The sequence below is a fragment of the Merops nubicus genome, unplaced genomic scaffold (assembly GCF_000691845.1).
Source record: "Merops nubicus isolate BGI_N331 unplaced genomic scaffold, ASM69184v1 scaffold17170, whole genome shotgun sequence".
NCBI classification, from domain to species: Eukaryota; Metazoa; Chordata; class Aves; order Coraciiformes; family Meropidae; genus Merops; species Merops nubicus.
In genome coordinates this window covers 43,866-60,615 of record NW_008583699.1, presented here as the reverse complement: position 1 = coordinate 60,615, position 16,750 = coordinate 43,866, and the positions used below count along the sequence as shown (strand labels likewise).

Genomic DNA, 16,750 nt, shown 5'->3' with positions numbered 1-16,750 from the left:
CACACACTCAGGGCACACACACTCCTGTCCCCCCCATTGCACCCCAAACTGCTGCTGCTTGGAGAGGTCACCCATTGTGGCTGTTAAAATACAGCCAGTGACACTGGAGGGGGACAAAACAAAAGGTCATTTTATTATTCACAAATACATTTGTTGTCAGGAGGTTTTTTTCTGCAGAGTCCCTTAAAGAGTTGAGTACTCCTTTTTTGGGCCTCTCTCTCCAGGATTAAGGAAATTTTAAAACGCTGGGAATCACCCATGAACCAAAACCTTGCAGCCTTCTCACTTCCCTCCCACTCTGTAGGTGGCCCAAAAGATCCTGTCTTGGCATATTTCCCCCTATCCCATGGCACTGTGAAGGGCTGATTTAAGCAGGAAGCAAAGATGGACACCTTGTCCTTGGCTGATGACTTCAACCCACTCACCTCGACCTGGCGCCCAGGGCTGCCAGCCTGCAGCCACTTGGCATTTGCGGCCTGATGGCAGAAAGCCCCTGGGGCTGGTGTTTGGTGAAGCAGCCGTGGTGGTGCTGGTGATGTGCGGGTGTCTGTGTGGCCTGTTAACCCGCTCTCCGTGGGGCTCTCGTTTTGGTTTGGCAGGTTTGACACCTGGCTTTCTTCTCGTTTAAAGCTGCCCCCCAGCTACCTGCTCAGCTACTCAGGCAACTACACCGACGATGCCAAGAGCTGGCGGCTGGTGGACATCACCCGGCTGACCTCCAAGTACCAGCACGACCGGGCCGACAAGCGCATCTGCACCTCCCTGCTGAAGACGAAGACCTGCAGCCTGGAGCGCGCCCTGCGCCGCACACGCCGCTTCCAGAAATGGCTGCGGGCCAAGCGCCTCACCCCGGACCTCGTCCAGGTCCGTGCCCTCAGCCCACACTGGCGGGGAGGAGGGAGGGGGAGAGGAAACCCCAGCGGGGAGCAACGTGAATCTGTGGTGGAGAAAAGAATCTGAAGGAGACACAGCTGTGACTTGCTGGGTGGAGGGTGAATTTGGGTGACGGCCAGCACTCCTGCTCCACCTGCCCCAGCTGGTGGAGAGGGGTCAGCCCCATGTCCCCCAGCTGAGCCTCCCTACAACAGGGGAGAAGAAAACGAGGCTCTGGTGGGAAGGGAAACGTGGAGGCCTGGGGCCAAAGCCCATCCCAGCCGTACGTAACGCCACGCCACGGCACAGCCTGGCCAGGGCCGGGGCTCGGCTCCATCAGGGCAGGCACCAGCTCCCAGCCTCTTGTGTAGGCTGAGGCCCACTGGCTTCACGCGTGGTGATGACATAGGGTCATAGGGTCATGCACACAAACATGGCAACAGCTCAAGCGGGGATATTTCTGTTATTTCTGCCAGCATTTTTACAGGTTTCTGTCACGTCTCAGTGCTTTTGCACCCTTTTTTTTTTGTCTGTTTTTCTTTTTTTTTTTTCTCATGGAGCCATACAAAGCAGGTCATGCTTTGAAAGTGATTTTGTGCTGGGCTGAGGACCAAGGCACGTTGGACCCCTCTGCTTGTGGCCGGCAGGGTGAGCTGCACGGGCAGTCAGAGCCAAAGCCTCTATTCCTCATCTGCCTGCCATCTACAGCAAATGATCTCAGGCACAAAGCAGCATGCTGCCCTTTCCATCACAGTCCTGGGGTGTCACAGGTGAAGCCAGGACAGGAGGGCCAGCAGGCTTGCACCACCACCTCCAGGTAGACGGGTGGCCGTGGCACAGGGAGATCAACACACAGGCAGGGTCAGAGGGGCAGAGCAGGCAGGCTCCAGAGAAAAGTCAACATCTGAGTGGTGCCTGAGCTGAGGGATGCCACGGGCAGCCAGGGGTGACCACAGGGCAGGAAAGTCTGTTTTGCAGCTGCTGGCTTGCACCTGAGAGCCATAGTCCCCTCCCCAAAAGTACATGTATCTCTCCCACCCCACCTAAACAACTGCAAACCATTACAACAACCACTGGGAAGGGGCAGGAGCCAGGCTGGAGGCTGGATATACTCTACACAAGACCCTCAGAGGTGAAGGAGTATTCTTCTCCCCCTTTCCAGAGAGAAGTGGTTGTGAAAAAGGGCCTTAATTTATTTTTTTTTTAATAGAAAGGCAGCTGCTTCCTTCTGTCTGCCTGCTGCCCCATCCTCCCAGCTTTTCTGAGTGCTAAAGTAACATTGGTTTAGTGTTTCCATTTCTGTTACCCTGTGGAGAAGCACATCTGAGGAGGCAAAGTGGGAGACCAAGTGATGCAGCAGCGGTAGCAGCAGCAGCTGTCTGAGCTGTACCAAGAAGGACTCACCTAAATCACTGTCTGTCCCTCACTGCAGGTCACACTAATGACACGTGGACAGGGAAACATTTTTTTTTTTAGCAAAACTACACTCTACTTTTTCTAGTAACCTCAGGAGAGGCACTAGGGAGAGGGTGCAGGTTTGCATCACTTCCACTCAGAGCATCCCTCACCTGAGCTTGTGGGCCACGGGCAGGACAACTCCTCCCTGGAGCCGCAGGCAGCAGCTTCCCAGGCACCTGCTGGCCACCACTGTTCTCCAAGACAGCGGTGCTGGGGGCTGTGGGAGGGCATGACGGGGTGCCAAGCCCTCCAGCCTTGCTGGAGTGTCCAAAGGAGTTGTGCAAAACTGTGCTGTCCCCCACAGCAGTGCTATGAGAAAGGGAAGGACTTGAGAGCTTAAAACTTCCATTTGCTGAGCTGAGTGAAAAAGTAACTGGAGAAATGTGGCTCTGTGGTATCTCAGATCTGCTGCAAAGTTAAATCACTAGCTGAGCCCAAATCCTTCTCCTTAAAAGGCACTTCATGTGCTATAGCATTTTCCATACCCCATCCTCTCTGAAACTGAGCTCCTGGCTGTGCTGGATGGGTTGCACACACATGCACACACAGCACCATGTGAAGACTTTGGCAGGGGTGCCCTGGCCTTGCACCTATCCAGTTTCTCTGGGGCTCTTGAATTTCCCTATGTAGCAGTGGGAAGCTGAGCTGACCCCGGCTCCAGGTTGCCTCTGAAGTGAGCCAGCCAGGGAGACATGTCCAGGGACAAACTCCCTGGGACATTTCAGCAACCTCCACAGTTTTTTTAGTTGGAGAGAGCACAGGAGGCTTCAGGGAGGCCCAGACATTTGCATGCCAGCCTCAGTATTGCCCCACTTGGGTTTTCATGATTCTTTGATTCTTTAAATCAAGCAGAGAAATCTAAAGTGGGACATAAATCCCTTCTAACAGCATATAGACTTGAATACACAGAGGAGCATAGTGACCCAGAGACCCTGGTTCCTACTCCCCACTTCCAAATTTGGGCAGCAGTCACTATTTAAGATTGGGCATGTGCTCTGCAAAATGGCTGCTGGTCTCACAGTGCTCTGAATTGAAAAACATTCTGTGGCAGCAACATTTCAGTCATACGGTGTGTCTGAGTCCCTATGTGAGAGCCCCCAGCCCTGCTGTGTGGACCACCACAGGTTATCGGGTGACCCCCACCCAAGATGTCCAGCCCCGCAGAGCCAGGTTTCCCCTTCCTGTCTGCCCACCCTGCCTGCTCCCCTCAGAGCTGAAAGACACAGAAGCACTCCTGCCCGCACCCCGGTTCTGTGCTGCTGCTCTAAAGGGAGCACTCACTACTCGCTGGAGGGAGTTTCTTGGGGATACCATCCATCACCACAAATACCTACCTGCAGCACTGCTCTTCTGGCTTTTTTTCCCCCCTCTCTCTTTTTGGAGGTGTTAACAGCACACCGCTCTTGACATCTAACACGCTGCCCATCTTGTTTCACAAGGGTGCAGTCACCTAGTGGTGTCTGTACTCCCCTCTCTGGGGAAGGCTAACAGGCTCTGGCAATTTTGTCTTATAGAGCGGAGAATTACAACAAACCATAACATACTTGAATCAAAATGACAGACCATGAGGTAAAGTTTTTTCGCTTTACGCTGCCTGCCCTCTCTGACCCAACCATCAGCTGAGCTGCCTGCCACAGTGATGATTTCACCCATCACAATGAAGTTCTTTACTGAATGTGGCAAAGTCTTCAGTGTTAAAATCCAGCCTGCCTCAGAGATGAGCAGGATTTAGTTGGAGCTTAACTGGTACAGTAGCCACTGCTTCTCCCAGGAGCTCATCAGCTCAAACCACGCTGTGTGCATTTCCTGTTGGAGAGGAAGAACAACCAGCCCTGCCTACAACACAAGCCTGGAAAATGCTGAAGACTGTCAGAGGAAAGCAGTACCCAGTGAAAAAACAGCCTTTTTCAGCCCCTCTCTCTAGGACACTCTGTTTGAAACTACTGACCAGCACCTCCACCTGCCCTCAGCAAATGTGCCAGCATTGTGGTTTTTTTGCCTCTGAGTCCAGTACACATGGCTTCGCTGGCAGCACATGGGCAGCAGCCCACTGATATGGCAGCGGGTCCATCTTAGAGGTCCATTAGAAGGTTCCCAGAGCCACTTTGACCTGGTCCCTCAGCATTGGAGACATGCTTCCGTAAACCTGCTGACGGCAGAGATGAGTCCTGTAGCTTCTTCATGGGACATCCTTAGTTTCTTTCTTTTGGCGGTGAGTGAAATCCTTGGATTCAAATGGCCAGGAGCTGCAGGTGCTTTAACACCAACATCCATGTGTTTCCTCAGGAAGCCCACCACACAGGCAACAGTGCACGGGGCAAGAGGTGGCTCTGCTCCTTATCTGTGCCATCCCTCCTTGGGCTGGCTGAAGAGAAAGCAGAGTGAGGAGAAGTTGACTTCCAGAGGTCATCTTTATGCCAGAGTGAATTCTCTGTGTGTCTGCACTAGGCACACATACATGTGTTTAAAATGCCTCGCATACTGTGCAGTAGGGAAAAAAAAAATCACACCTGAGTGTAGGTAGGCTTTGTAGGAACTAGTTATTATCAGATATAAAAATGTGAGTATTTAAACAAAGTAAATAAGAAGCTTTCCATATCAGTCACGAACAATATGTCAGGCTGCCTGTCAGGTCCCATTCTCTGGGGTGATAAGGCACTGCAAGGACTTAAGATATTCTCAGATAAATCAGTATCTCCAGTGTTTCAAGTATATATTCTTCAAATTTTAGTTCCATTGACAGTTTTTTTCCTAACAGTTTTACAACTCCATCTCCTTTTCTGCTGTAGTGAGGTTTCCATCAGTCTGCTGGATGGGGAGGCCCCACTCCACTGAAAAGTTCGAGCAGGCACTCAACTTTACACTGTTGACTAGCTCTGCTAAAGTCAAAAGACTCCACTGTCCAATCTTGGTGCATCAGTACTTCATTAAATAGTAGGAAGCTGCATGAGTGATTGATGTAAACATGGAATCACCCAGCCCTGCTCCTCTGCTCCCTCACCACCACTGATATGTCTGAAACCATTCCTCAAGTAACAAGCAACTGTGATCACCACATGCAGTGCATGATCACATCTGTGTTAAGAGTTTGAGCTCTGACCTTGGAAAAAATCCCAATTGCAGCTTCCATGTATTTTCTGCCACTATGATTTCTGTTCCTACTATGTACTCTTAAGGGTCTCAGCTTTTTGCATTGCAAACTCTTGGAGATAGCAAGGCTTTCTAACTTTGGCTGCAAATATTTGCATACTCACTGAGCTGCAAGAGACTTTCTCCACCGTTTATCTCTTACTTAATACAGTTCTGTTCTGCTTATTTTTTCTCACTTCTCCTTCAAAGAAAAAGTGACAGAATCAGTCATAATGTGCCTGCAAGTGCTGCGAGACAGAAATCCATAACCATCCCTTTCGTCCCCCACTCATTCTCCTGTTTTTGATAATTAGGTGAGAAAACATTTTCTCAATAAGGCTATACTAGAGGAAAGGAGTGTATGAAAGCTTGTAACTGGAACTGGGAAGAATTATTTTTGAGAAATGTTTTATACTCTTGGGGAAAAAAATGGTTCTTCACTTGTTGTGAAACAATGGTCCAGTTGGGCTGAGTTTCTAAATAGTTTCAACCAGATATTGGCTTTCAGGGCTTGTTTTGTGCAACTGATGGCCAAGGAGGGAGCGGTTGGGACCCCACTGAGGCTGGCAGGGAGGCACAAGAGGGGATGTGAGAGGTCCAGTCCCTCCTTTCTGCCTCCAATTGGAAGAGAAGCACGCTCTTACTTTACTTGTACATTTTCCTTGTTTCTTCATCTCTTTGTCATGGCGTAATCAAGTGTTTTATGCCCAATGAACAGCTCGCACAGGAAGGGAAGAGAGAGACCTACCTTAGAGTTAGCAAATGACTTGGGGAGATCCTGAGTCAAATCTTTGCTCTCAGCATGAAGAGTGGCAGGGAGCAATGTGGGCTCCAATGCCCTCTCCTCTGAAGCCCATCTCCCAGCCATCGAATTATAAAGAAAAGATGAAAGAGTAAATTTTGCTGCTGGGATCATTTTGCAAGAAAAAGACTTAGCAAAAACCTGATTCCCTTCCCCAGACAAGCCATTGCAGGGCAATATTTCGTGCCACAATGATCAATTCTTCGTACGTCCACTCTCCTTGGCTATTAAGGAAGACTGACTTAAAAAAAACCAAAACCTTTTTGGACTAGGAAAGCATAAATTCCTATGCCATTTATCCCAGCCATAGATTGCTTGTTCAACTTTACAAGCCAAAGCTCCAAATCTGAAAGGTGAAATACAGTGATGGTTGACTCCACTAGTCCAACAGTTCTTTATTTGTTGCTGGTATTTACAGAAAAATATGCATAGGCCATTCAAATTTGTCTTTGATAGTTAACACACAGGTTTATCAGAAAGCGAATATATCCTGTGCTTGTACCCACATAGAGTGTTTATTTACACTTCTAAAGCATGTTTACCCATCTTAGCAAATAGTAGTTCCACCAAAGCTGCTCACAGGTTAAGCAAATAGCAAAGTGATCTGAAGACATTATTTAATGAGGGAAGTGACTCACCAGATTAACAACAAGGAGGTCTCCACCAGCGAGCCAGGATGCCAGGGCTGGAAACCTGGGTGGAGGGAGAAGGCCCACTGGTGTGGAGCAACATGGCACCATGCAGTCATGTGGAAACACAGTTTGCACCCTCTGTGGCTGTGCCACAAAGACTGGGTGCCTTTTTCAGAAACCTGAGTTTTTGGAAACCAACAGCAACATTTTTGGATGGTGGGTGTGGGGTTTTTTTTCCAAAGAAGGATTTGCTTTAGAGGTCTTCTTATGTGCCCATACCCTCCAGCGGCAGTGCTGCAGTGGGCAGAGGTGCAGTAGGCAGAGCAGAGAGATGCCCATACCCCAGGCATGGCCCAAGCACACTGAGACATCTCCAGCTGGAAAATAAACCCCTGTGTTGTGCTTTCCCCCCTCGGCAGGGCCTTTCCAGCCCGATGCTGCGCTGCCCATCCCAGCGTCTCCTGGACAGGATCGTGCGGCGCTACGCTGAGGTGCCAGATGCTGGCAGCATCTACATGGACCACCTCACTGACCGGGACAAACTACGCCTGTTGTACACCCTGTCGGTGAATTCACACCCCATCTTGTTACAGGTACACATCACCTGGCCTGAGCTTGAAATGCCACCCCCCAGCCCCTTGCATGCAGACCTTCACATGGGATGTACACCAACACCCAGCTGCAGAGGGTTCCCAGCCTCCGCCTTAGCCCTCATGAAAGGTGTTTCTTCTGTGGGGTTGGATGGCTGAAGTCGGGCAGATTCCTGCGGTATTGCTTGCATCAGCCTGTGAAGTTGTGGAGAGATAGGGATGCCCAGCCCCTTAAATAAATCAGAACTCAGATGGGTTATTGCCCTAGCATGCTGTGAATACCAGGGCTTTGCACATCCCTATTACTTTACAGTGTTACGTTTGCATTGCTAATGTATCACGTAAAATCACAGCCTGTGGATAAAAGAGAAGCAGCATGCCTTAGTGTGGGGGGACCGAGACGCAGCGCTGAGGCTGAACCTGGACCTGGGGAGAACCGATTTCCCAGGCTCCGTGTGCCAACGCTGTTTTTTCCATTTGCACGTGCAGCTGGTAACTAGCTCTGTGGCAAAGGGCAGCCTTCCAGAGGTGTTTGGTGGAATCCCAAATACAGCTAAGGTCTGAGTTTGAAGGCAGAGAGATGGGAAGCTTCGTACTCACCTCTCAGCCCCTACCAGCATGCCTGGCTTGAGGCTCCTCTCTTCCCTTATGTGTGCCTCCAAGGGAGTATCCTCACTTTTCCACACTACCACCTCACCTTTAGTCCTCACTGATGTTTCTTGCAACCCTTTGGGATTCCATGAGGAAGAGAGACAGCAGCCGCATCTACCTCCTGCACCAGGCCACTGCTGCCCTCAGCAGCCCACAGGGCTCTGCCCAGTCCTGGGGAGGGAGAATGTTGCTTGTGGTCTGGGATTCTCCTGGGGGTCATTCAGCTGTCCTAGTCACAGCTCACTCAGGCATGAGGCACTGTTAAGATAGGGGAATGAAGTTTGCAGAGAAATAATGTGCCAAGGAGAAAAATATGCCAAAAGTAAATGGATTGATTTTACATGGATGTCCCAAGTGTCTTTACAGCAGAAGGGAGAAGAAACCTTAAACATGAAAACGGAGGATTTTATAGCCCCCCTCCTTGGTAGGGGTGCTGGGGAAACACACGTTATAATGTGAATGGCAGCAGATTTTGTGCTGGCACAGGTCAGTAGCCATGTGTTTTGGCTTGCACCTGGGATAACTGAACTGTTTGCAGGAGCTGCAGCAAGGCAGGGAGCTCAGCCCAGGTGTCCTGCTGTAACAAACACCAAGCACTTTTGTTCCTGAGACTGCAAAGTTGCTTAAAGAACTGACAGGCAGTTCTTACAAATGAGTGAAAACTGCTTTAGTTCCACCTCACCTTCAAGCCGTGACTTCAGCTATGTGATGCTCATGAGGGACCCATCAAAGGCTCCAGGAAGACACCTAAAATTAGCTCTTCTGTGGATAAAATTTTCATGACTTTAAAATTATCATCTTGGACTTTACAGTTAGTCTCCCTCATGGAATAGGTCGTGAAATAGCAGATTCTTCTCCCTTAATTAAAAAAAGAGAAAAAAAGGGGAAAAAAAAGAAAAAAGGCAGCATAGCTTCTCCGGCATGGAGCAGAGCCTTTTCTGGCTTCTGGGGCAGACTGGGATAAGGAAGGGTGACGGGCTGCTTTAGAGAGCAAAACACGACACCGGCATTGCCAGCCAGGGTACTTGAAAGTCCTCGGGGAGGGAGGTGGGTCCAAAACCCGAGTGCAGGGTCAGGGTCAGGGGGCGGGGACAATCCCCCCCCCCCTTCCCACTCTTCCTGGCAGATCTTCCCCAGCGTGGAGGGATGGCCCTTCCCGCGGTACCTGGGCTCCTGCGGGCGGCTGGTGGTCAGCGCCAGCACCCGGCCCCTGCGCGACTTCTACGGCGCGGCTCCCGACGTGGCAGCTGACCTGGCCCTCCAGCTCCTCGCCGTCCTGCGCTCCATGGGCACCAACGACCTCAACTACTTCTTCTACTTCACCCATGTGGACGCTGGCACTTTCGGCGTGTTTAGCAACGGGCATCTGTTCATCCGGGATGCCAGCACGCTGGGGATCATCGACAAGGAGGAAGGTACTCAGCAGGCTGCACGTCTGTCGCAGGAGGGCTCAGTGAGGCAGGGGGAACAAATCTTCCACCCTCTACCCTGGGCTCTGATGGTGATTTTTTTTATTATTTATTTTTGGTAATCAGCCCAACGTCACTTGCTACATTAAATAATGACAAGTTCACAGAGAAGTTTACCAACAGTAAAAGCATCAACACCTCCTGCTATCTTGGCTCAGAGTCAAGAAGGCAACAGGCTTCTCTTTGTGCCTCAGTGGTTTGGTGACCAACTGTGGGTACTTACATCCTGCCTGGCCTCCTCTGTGGCTGGCAGCGGCATTCAGCGTGTACAGTGCTGAGTGGTCACATTTAAAGACTTCCTAAATCACCTGTTCTAAAAATTTTGCCACACAGATGTCAATATTTGCAAGTAGAAATGCCATAACTTCATTTAAGTATTGGGTGAAATCAGACTCTTTTTAGGTGTGGTTATCACACTAACAAATAATCACTATTATTAGAATTATTATACCCCTAAAACCCCTCTTTTGTCATTTTTACATAAAATCAAGGGTTACTATTCTCTTTTCACAGGTTACATTGGTCTGCTCCCAGAAGGAGAGCTCGTCAAAGACTATTCCTCCAATAATTTTACAATTTCATTTTGAATGTTCAAAGTGCTGTTGGAGAATTTTCCTCTGGGTTTCTTTTTCTTGTCCCAACAGCTGTTACTGTTAATTTGACCCCAGATAGAGGAACTGTTGTTGCAATTTAATGAGTTTGAGTAACACGGAAAAATTATAGGTTTGGCCATTGTGGTAGTCTTTATAGGAACTCCACCTTTTTGGTTAGTCCTCCAGTTCTTCTCATTTCTTCAGTTTAACTTGACAGACTCCTGTCCCATTCCCCTGTCAGGCAGTTCTGCAGAGCTCTGTCATTCAGGAAAATGTATTTATTTCAGCAGAGAGAAAACTGGCCCCTAGACAGCTACAACACAAAGCAGTTTGTGGTGAAAGACTGATGTGTCCTTTGGACAGTGCCAAACCCCACGTTAACGCAGAGGTTCAGACATACGTGGTTATTGAAGACTTCACTGCTGTGTTTCTAAAACCTGCTTTAATTGTCTCTAATAGGGAGCCAGCTGATTGACGGCCAGCAGGAGTATAAAGACATATTTAGCTGTTTGACTGTGGACTGCTCATCCACCTTTGTGTCCTGTAACTCCATCAGAGAGGAGCACAGCCTCGTCATGGTGTGTCAAGAGCTTTTGCCTAAGCTGCTGAAAGGGAAATTTCGGCAACCCGTGCAGGAGAAAATAGACACCTTCCTGCAGCACTGCGCCGATGGCCTCGACGATGACCAGGGTGTCAACGAGACGGCCGCAAAGCTGGCAGAGCTCCTGAAACCTCTGCGGTCCTGCGACTCCCGTTTCGCCTACCGCTACCCTGACTGCAAGTACAGTGACAAATACTGATGGCTTTGGAGGAGAAGGCCCCTGGGGAGCACTGAGGCGGTGACAGTGCAGGACGCAAGAAGGATCCGGGGTAGCTACCAAAGGCTGCACCAAATCTGGGGCTTCCTCGTGAAGGAAGAGGAGGGAGCAGAGTGCACCTGGGATTTACTGTTTATCTCCCAGAGATGTATTTGTTACACGGGATGTTAGGTGTGATGTAAGGCTTGTGGATTATGAGCATTATCATGAGTGACAGGTAGGATTAATAAATCTCATTCACCTGTTTTGGCCTTGGAAGAGTTTTCCATGCCATTTGTTAAAAAGAAAGCCTCTGAAGACAGCATTCTCCAACCTATCTAGATAGAGAACCTTTACTGATAAGGAAGTCTTTCTGATTGAGATGATATATACATAATGTGAGATGAATGGAAGCATTTAAGGCTTTCCCTGCGGGGATTTTTGTGGTGCTCAAAATCATAGATAAGTTGAACCACTGGATCAGTACTGTGCCGCCACCTACTACAGATCACTTTTATAAAATATTTAAATGTTAATACTTTGATGGCACACAGAACAGGAAGACACAATCAACAGCATTAAACAGGTGAAAGGTCCCATGTCTCTTGAGACTTAATTTCTCTAAACCACAAATAAAATTTAATCTTTTTCCAAGCTGATGGGCAGTAACTGGAGCGTAATGAAGGTTTTTGTTTTAAGATCAGGAAAAAGCTAACTCTGGGATATGATTGTCTAGCAGATACCTTCACATTTTTCTCTCCAAGGAAAACTGAAGGAACCTTTGCACAAAAACCATTCAAATGGGAAAATTATCTTAAAAGGAGAAACACCAGAGACAGAGGATGAGAGAATAGGTTACCATGAGCCTGATGAGACTTGCTGAACACTCAATACTCCAGTGTAGGTGCTGGGGCATCCCCCAAGAGCTGGGGAAGTCTTAAGTCCTGACAAGCAAGAGGTACAGCCATCCTCATCCATTTGCCTTTCAAAGGAGGAACCAAAAAGCCAGTCCCCAAAGGAATGACTCAGTGGCTGACCCAGGGCTAGACACAGGTGCCTCATTTTCTGGAGGAGGGTTGCAAAAGTTCCAGAGTTGCAAAACACAACTTTCTCAGCCAGTATCTGTCATTCCCCATCCCATGTTCTCTCTGTGGGGCATCAGGGGCCCACACCAAACCTTCCCTGATGTCTAGGGGACTGACAGACTTTGCCTGGGTTTGGGGTTTTCTCTTGGGATCCAGGGGCATGGGAGTCATCAAGCAAATTTGACTGAGCTGAGTCAGAAACTGGACTTTCTCGATCCCCCATAAGTATTTTCGTCATGGAAGCAGTTATCCGCTAACCATGCTTTGAGAAAGAAAGCACTAACAGCATAAAAGCCAAAAAAGATGGAGTGTGTTTGCATTGCTAATCGTTGTATGAGTTACCAGGAGCAGGAATACAAGTCAACATTTTGTGTTGGCTGCAGAGGGGCTCTGTGTGTGCAAAGCACCCGGCCTGAGGTTCAAGGCAGTTGTTGCAGACAGACCAGGCATCCAAAACTATACACATGTCTGACAACTAGGAAATTTAACCCAGGATATTTATTTTGCCTTTCCTTCTGGTGTAAAGTGTCAAGTACACCTTTCACCCCTCAAGAAGTAGAAACATCAAAAATAATTTGTCGGTAAATTTAGCTCTAGGCCCAGATGGTCTGACAGCACAAATGTTTAAATATACACCCTAAGCTATGGCTTCAGCCCTCTTTCTCTATTTCAGTCTATTTCTACACTGTGGCTCTCCTCCAGTAAGAAAAACGTGTCCTTCACTGAGATCCATAAGGCCGTCTAACAATCTGTTTTCAACAGTTTTTCTTGAATCTGTCTACACTTCCAATCTCTTGGGCTGTGATTTTACCTGGTAGCTGGGCATTAGTCCCAGGCCCATTCTCTGCTTTCCCCACCTCGATGCTGGATGCCCACCACATCTCAAGGGGCTGGAGGAGCTCCTGCTTTGCCCCTGCTCTCTACCGGGGTCAGTGGTGAGGTGCTGCCCACCCTGGGCTGCAAGGCGCCAGCACCCCCTCAGTGCCAGAGGGCAATGTTCTTCATGCAGTCACAACTAAAAAGGCACACCACAAAATGCCCAAAAAGCACTATAATGAAGAACTGGCCCGGTCCACCCACGCTTCAGCAGAGGTGATTTGCAAGCCATGGGTTTGCAGAGATGTCTTTGCAGCTGCTCTGTGACTCAGGCTGGCCTCTGATTCAGTGCTCTCTAATTTAGCAATGGCTTGACTTGCACTGGAAGGAGGAGCAGCCCTTGCAACAGGGCTCCACACCAAGTTCACCACCCTACTGTCTAACCTGGGCATTTTTCTTTTCACCACACACATTTTCCTTTTGGAAATGAGTACCTACTGCTCATTTACTTCATCTACTGTATGGCTCCGTGCAAAACGTCTCCAGGGCAGTAGAACACCCCTCTGCTATCAAACCAGCCCAGGGAAATGTGGAGGGGATGAATGTTCTCAGCACCTTAGAGAACGGCAGAAGCAAGCCCAGAGCTCTCACGTCCAGCACTGGGCAAAAGGACTGAGGTGTCACACTGGCTTCAGATGGGGCCCAATAGCCTGTCATCCTAAAATGCTGAGTGTAAGAAAGAGAAGAGCTGTGATCTTACTTTGCTGCTTGGACTCAGTCGGCAAGACTGCAGCAGAAGTCTTGAGGTGTATGGCATCTATTTTTACATGGCTTGACTGGAATTAGTTAAAGCTGAGAGGAGTCTCCCACTGCTTTCAATGGATTTTGATATTACTGCAAATTTTTTTTAAAAACACCAAAATTATATAAAAAAAAATAAAATCATGGATTTAAAAGTGATTAAAGCATTGGGAGCTGTGTTAACCAGCAGTTTCTCTTCAGACATTGATTACAAAGGCCAGGCTCATGTAAGTCTGTGACTAATATGCCAGCCATAAAATCAGTTCATGGCTCACAGAACAACAATTTTCCTAAACTAAGTCTCATTTCTGTATATTTCCTTGGCCTTTTTTTTTCATTGCCAATTTTTTTCTCTTAATATTTTCCTTTTTCTTGGCAGTCAGGCCTGGAATCAGTGCCTACCCTTTCTACCAGCTCCAGTCAAGCCTTGAAATGCTAGTAGGCCAAGCTCCAAAAGGATGTGAAATTCATTTATAAATGGCAATTATTTTAAACCTAATCCTTCCCAAAAGAAATCTCAAGCAATTTTTACCTCTCTGCGTTCGAGTTATTTCTGACGGTGGCTTTGTGCGAGCTTTTGCAAACTGTTCCTGGTAATAACTTAAAACATTTCCACAGCAGGACAAGGATGGCAGGAGAAGTCTTCCACCAGTCTTGCAGTTGGCCTCAGCACTTCCTTTGTTTGTGGGTAGTTTGTAGCTGCCTTTATGTCCAGCTGTTGATTGGATGTCTCTCTTACTGCCCCATACCTCACATATTTTTTTAAGTTTTCACGTCAAGAGGTTTGAAAAACTGTATTTTCTGAAATATTTTGTCTAGCAGTGTATTTTAACACTGATTTCTCAGGGGATGGGGGCTGCATATGGGCAGCCCACAGCAAGTGACAATCCCAACTTCCCCCAGCATTATTTGCCACTCCTCTGTGTCTCATCTTCAGTTAGCACCTTTGCACGTGTCTGTGGCACTCACACTGATGTCCCCTGCCCCACACAACCCCTTGGGAAGGAGCAGCAGCCAACGGTGACATTAAATTCTACTTATTTATTTTTAAAATTTATTTTTCATGCCCTCCTCCCACCAAAGAGAGAGCACCCTGGCACTGCTGGCTGAAGCAGGTCCTCATCACAGGAAGTGGAAAATTGGTAAAAACGGGTTCTTTTCTGTGAGCAATACAGCTAATATGTGTTTGCTCTGTACCCTCATCTTCATTCAACCGCCTTCTTCCTCAGATGTGGTTGAAGCACAGGGACAATGGCACCAAGACAGAGCCTCGGGAGTAGCCTTGTGCTCCCAGGTGCCACAGGTACATCTGTGCCCGTTGAGTCTGGGCTATTCTGACACCTCCTGGCACCTCCTGACCAGCACCCTTGGCTGGGACATTGCATGTCCAAAGGGGAAGGTGCATGCTGTGCATTGCTGGGAAAACCCCATGCAAGTATTTGAAGTCAAAGTGTCTGGTAACACACAAAGCAGCCCAAAACATTCCAGCAGAGTTGGAATTCCATTATGTCCAGTCCTGGGAGCTTGGAGGTCCAAGTTTCCTACCGCAATAGCTTTAATAAATGATCATTTCTTGTCTCTCCTTCCACCAACCCCAATTCCCATCAGCTTCCCACAGTGAGATACCCAGAAAACATTGTGGCATTTTGCAGAACTTAGGATTAGCACTCAACAGATCCCATCCACAAGAGTAGCCAGACAAACACATTTCATACAAGCATCTTTCCTCAGCCAACGAGAGTTGTTTGCAGGTGCTTTTTATTTGCCTGCTGGTTTTCTGAGGCTTTAGGATGCACTTGGGTCCCATTGGGCAATTACTGTCTACAGCCAGGTGCTCTAGATACTTTACTACTAATTCTTCCTAAGTGAAACCACAGCTTCTCCCATTACCACATGAATCTGGAAAGCAGAGCTTTAATAAAAAAATTTGAATGTCATTAGATGTTATGAAATCACAAGAGTTTTCTGAACTGGTTCACCAAGACACATTAATTTGATAAATAGGTAAGTCTAGCTGCTATTGTATCCTCTGTTTCTCCAGTTCAGTGCTGAAAGGAGCTTGGTAGCCATCCTGGAATTAAAAACAAACTAACATGGATTTCGGCAAAAGGAAAATTAAATAAAAACTGCCACTCATGGCAAGGCCACTGGGAGGTTAGGGGAGACATGCACAGTTTCTTCTCTATGGATTAGAAAAATTGGCCAGGCTCATCTGCTGAGTCATCACATGGGGATGGCTTCAGCTGGAGGGTGTTGGTGGGCTTTTAGCGCTGCTCTTCAAAGAAGACTTGCACAACTGACAAGAGACCCTCAAGGAAGGGTGATGATGATGCAGAGGTCCAGAAAAAGTGAAGAGAGCAGGCAGATGGAAAGCTAGGGAGGGACACCTCATAAAGATCTTCAAACAGATTTTAAACAAATGAATGAACTAACAGGGATAAGCTGTTCTGCATGGGAGCTTATGTGGTAGTGAGCAAGATGGGCTGCAGTAGGAATAGTATGGAGATTGGTAGAAGAGCTGCAAGGTCTCCACCACTGGGACAGTTGAAGCCAGAGTAACATGGCTGCACATGGCACTGCACTGGAGAGGAGGCTGGCCTGAGACTGCTGGAGATCCTTCCCCACACAAAGGGTGGACATTGAGGTGGCCAGGCCACCTTGCCTCAGTTATCTCTGCCATGTGTGATGAGCTGTCAGCCCTTATAGCTGTGGTCCACACATCATGGAGGCAAGACCTCCTAAAAAAGGAGAGGTTAGAGGTGGCTTTTTGATGGCTGAATCCAGAGAATAAAATGGTGGGGCTACCCATCTGTGCACAGACCACCAGAAAGGAAGTGATAACAGCGATAAGCTAATTTTCTCACAGAAAGAAGAAATCCTGTGTTTCTGGTATAGTTTTACTTGCAACATTTTACATTTTTGCTCTTCTGGAGCAACAAGAGGAAATATGTCCCTTTTTCCACAGGTCTCCAACTGGAGCTGAAGAATCCTGCCTGCACGATAAAATGCAGCTGCCAGAACTTTCCTGCCCTAAGGGCCATCAAAACCCCACCA

General features: G+C 48.2%; 1 protein-coding gene across 1 annotated transcript; it reads left to right on the top strand.

Annotated features, from left to right (window-relative positions):
• Window positions 1–599: 599 nt before the first annotated feature.
• Window positions 600–10,997, top strand: LOC103774510 (chromosome unknown open reading frame, human CXorf36; the record flags this gene model as incomplete). Its single annotated transcript, XM_008941925.1, has 4 exons — window positions 600–864; window positions 7,314–7,487; window positions 9,262–9,550; window positions 10,657–10,997. Coding segments are annotated over 4 exons (1,069 nt in total), but the record flags the coding sequence as incomplete, so codon positions are not given.
• Window positions 10,998–16,750: the final 5,753 nt, after the last annotated feature.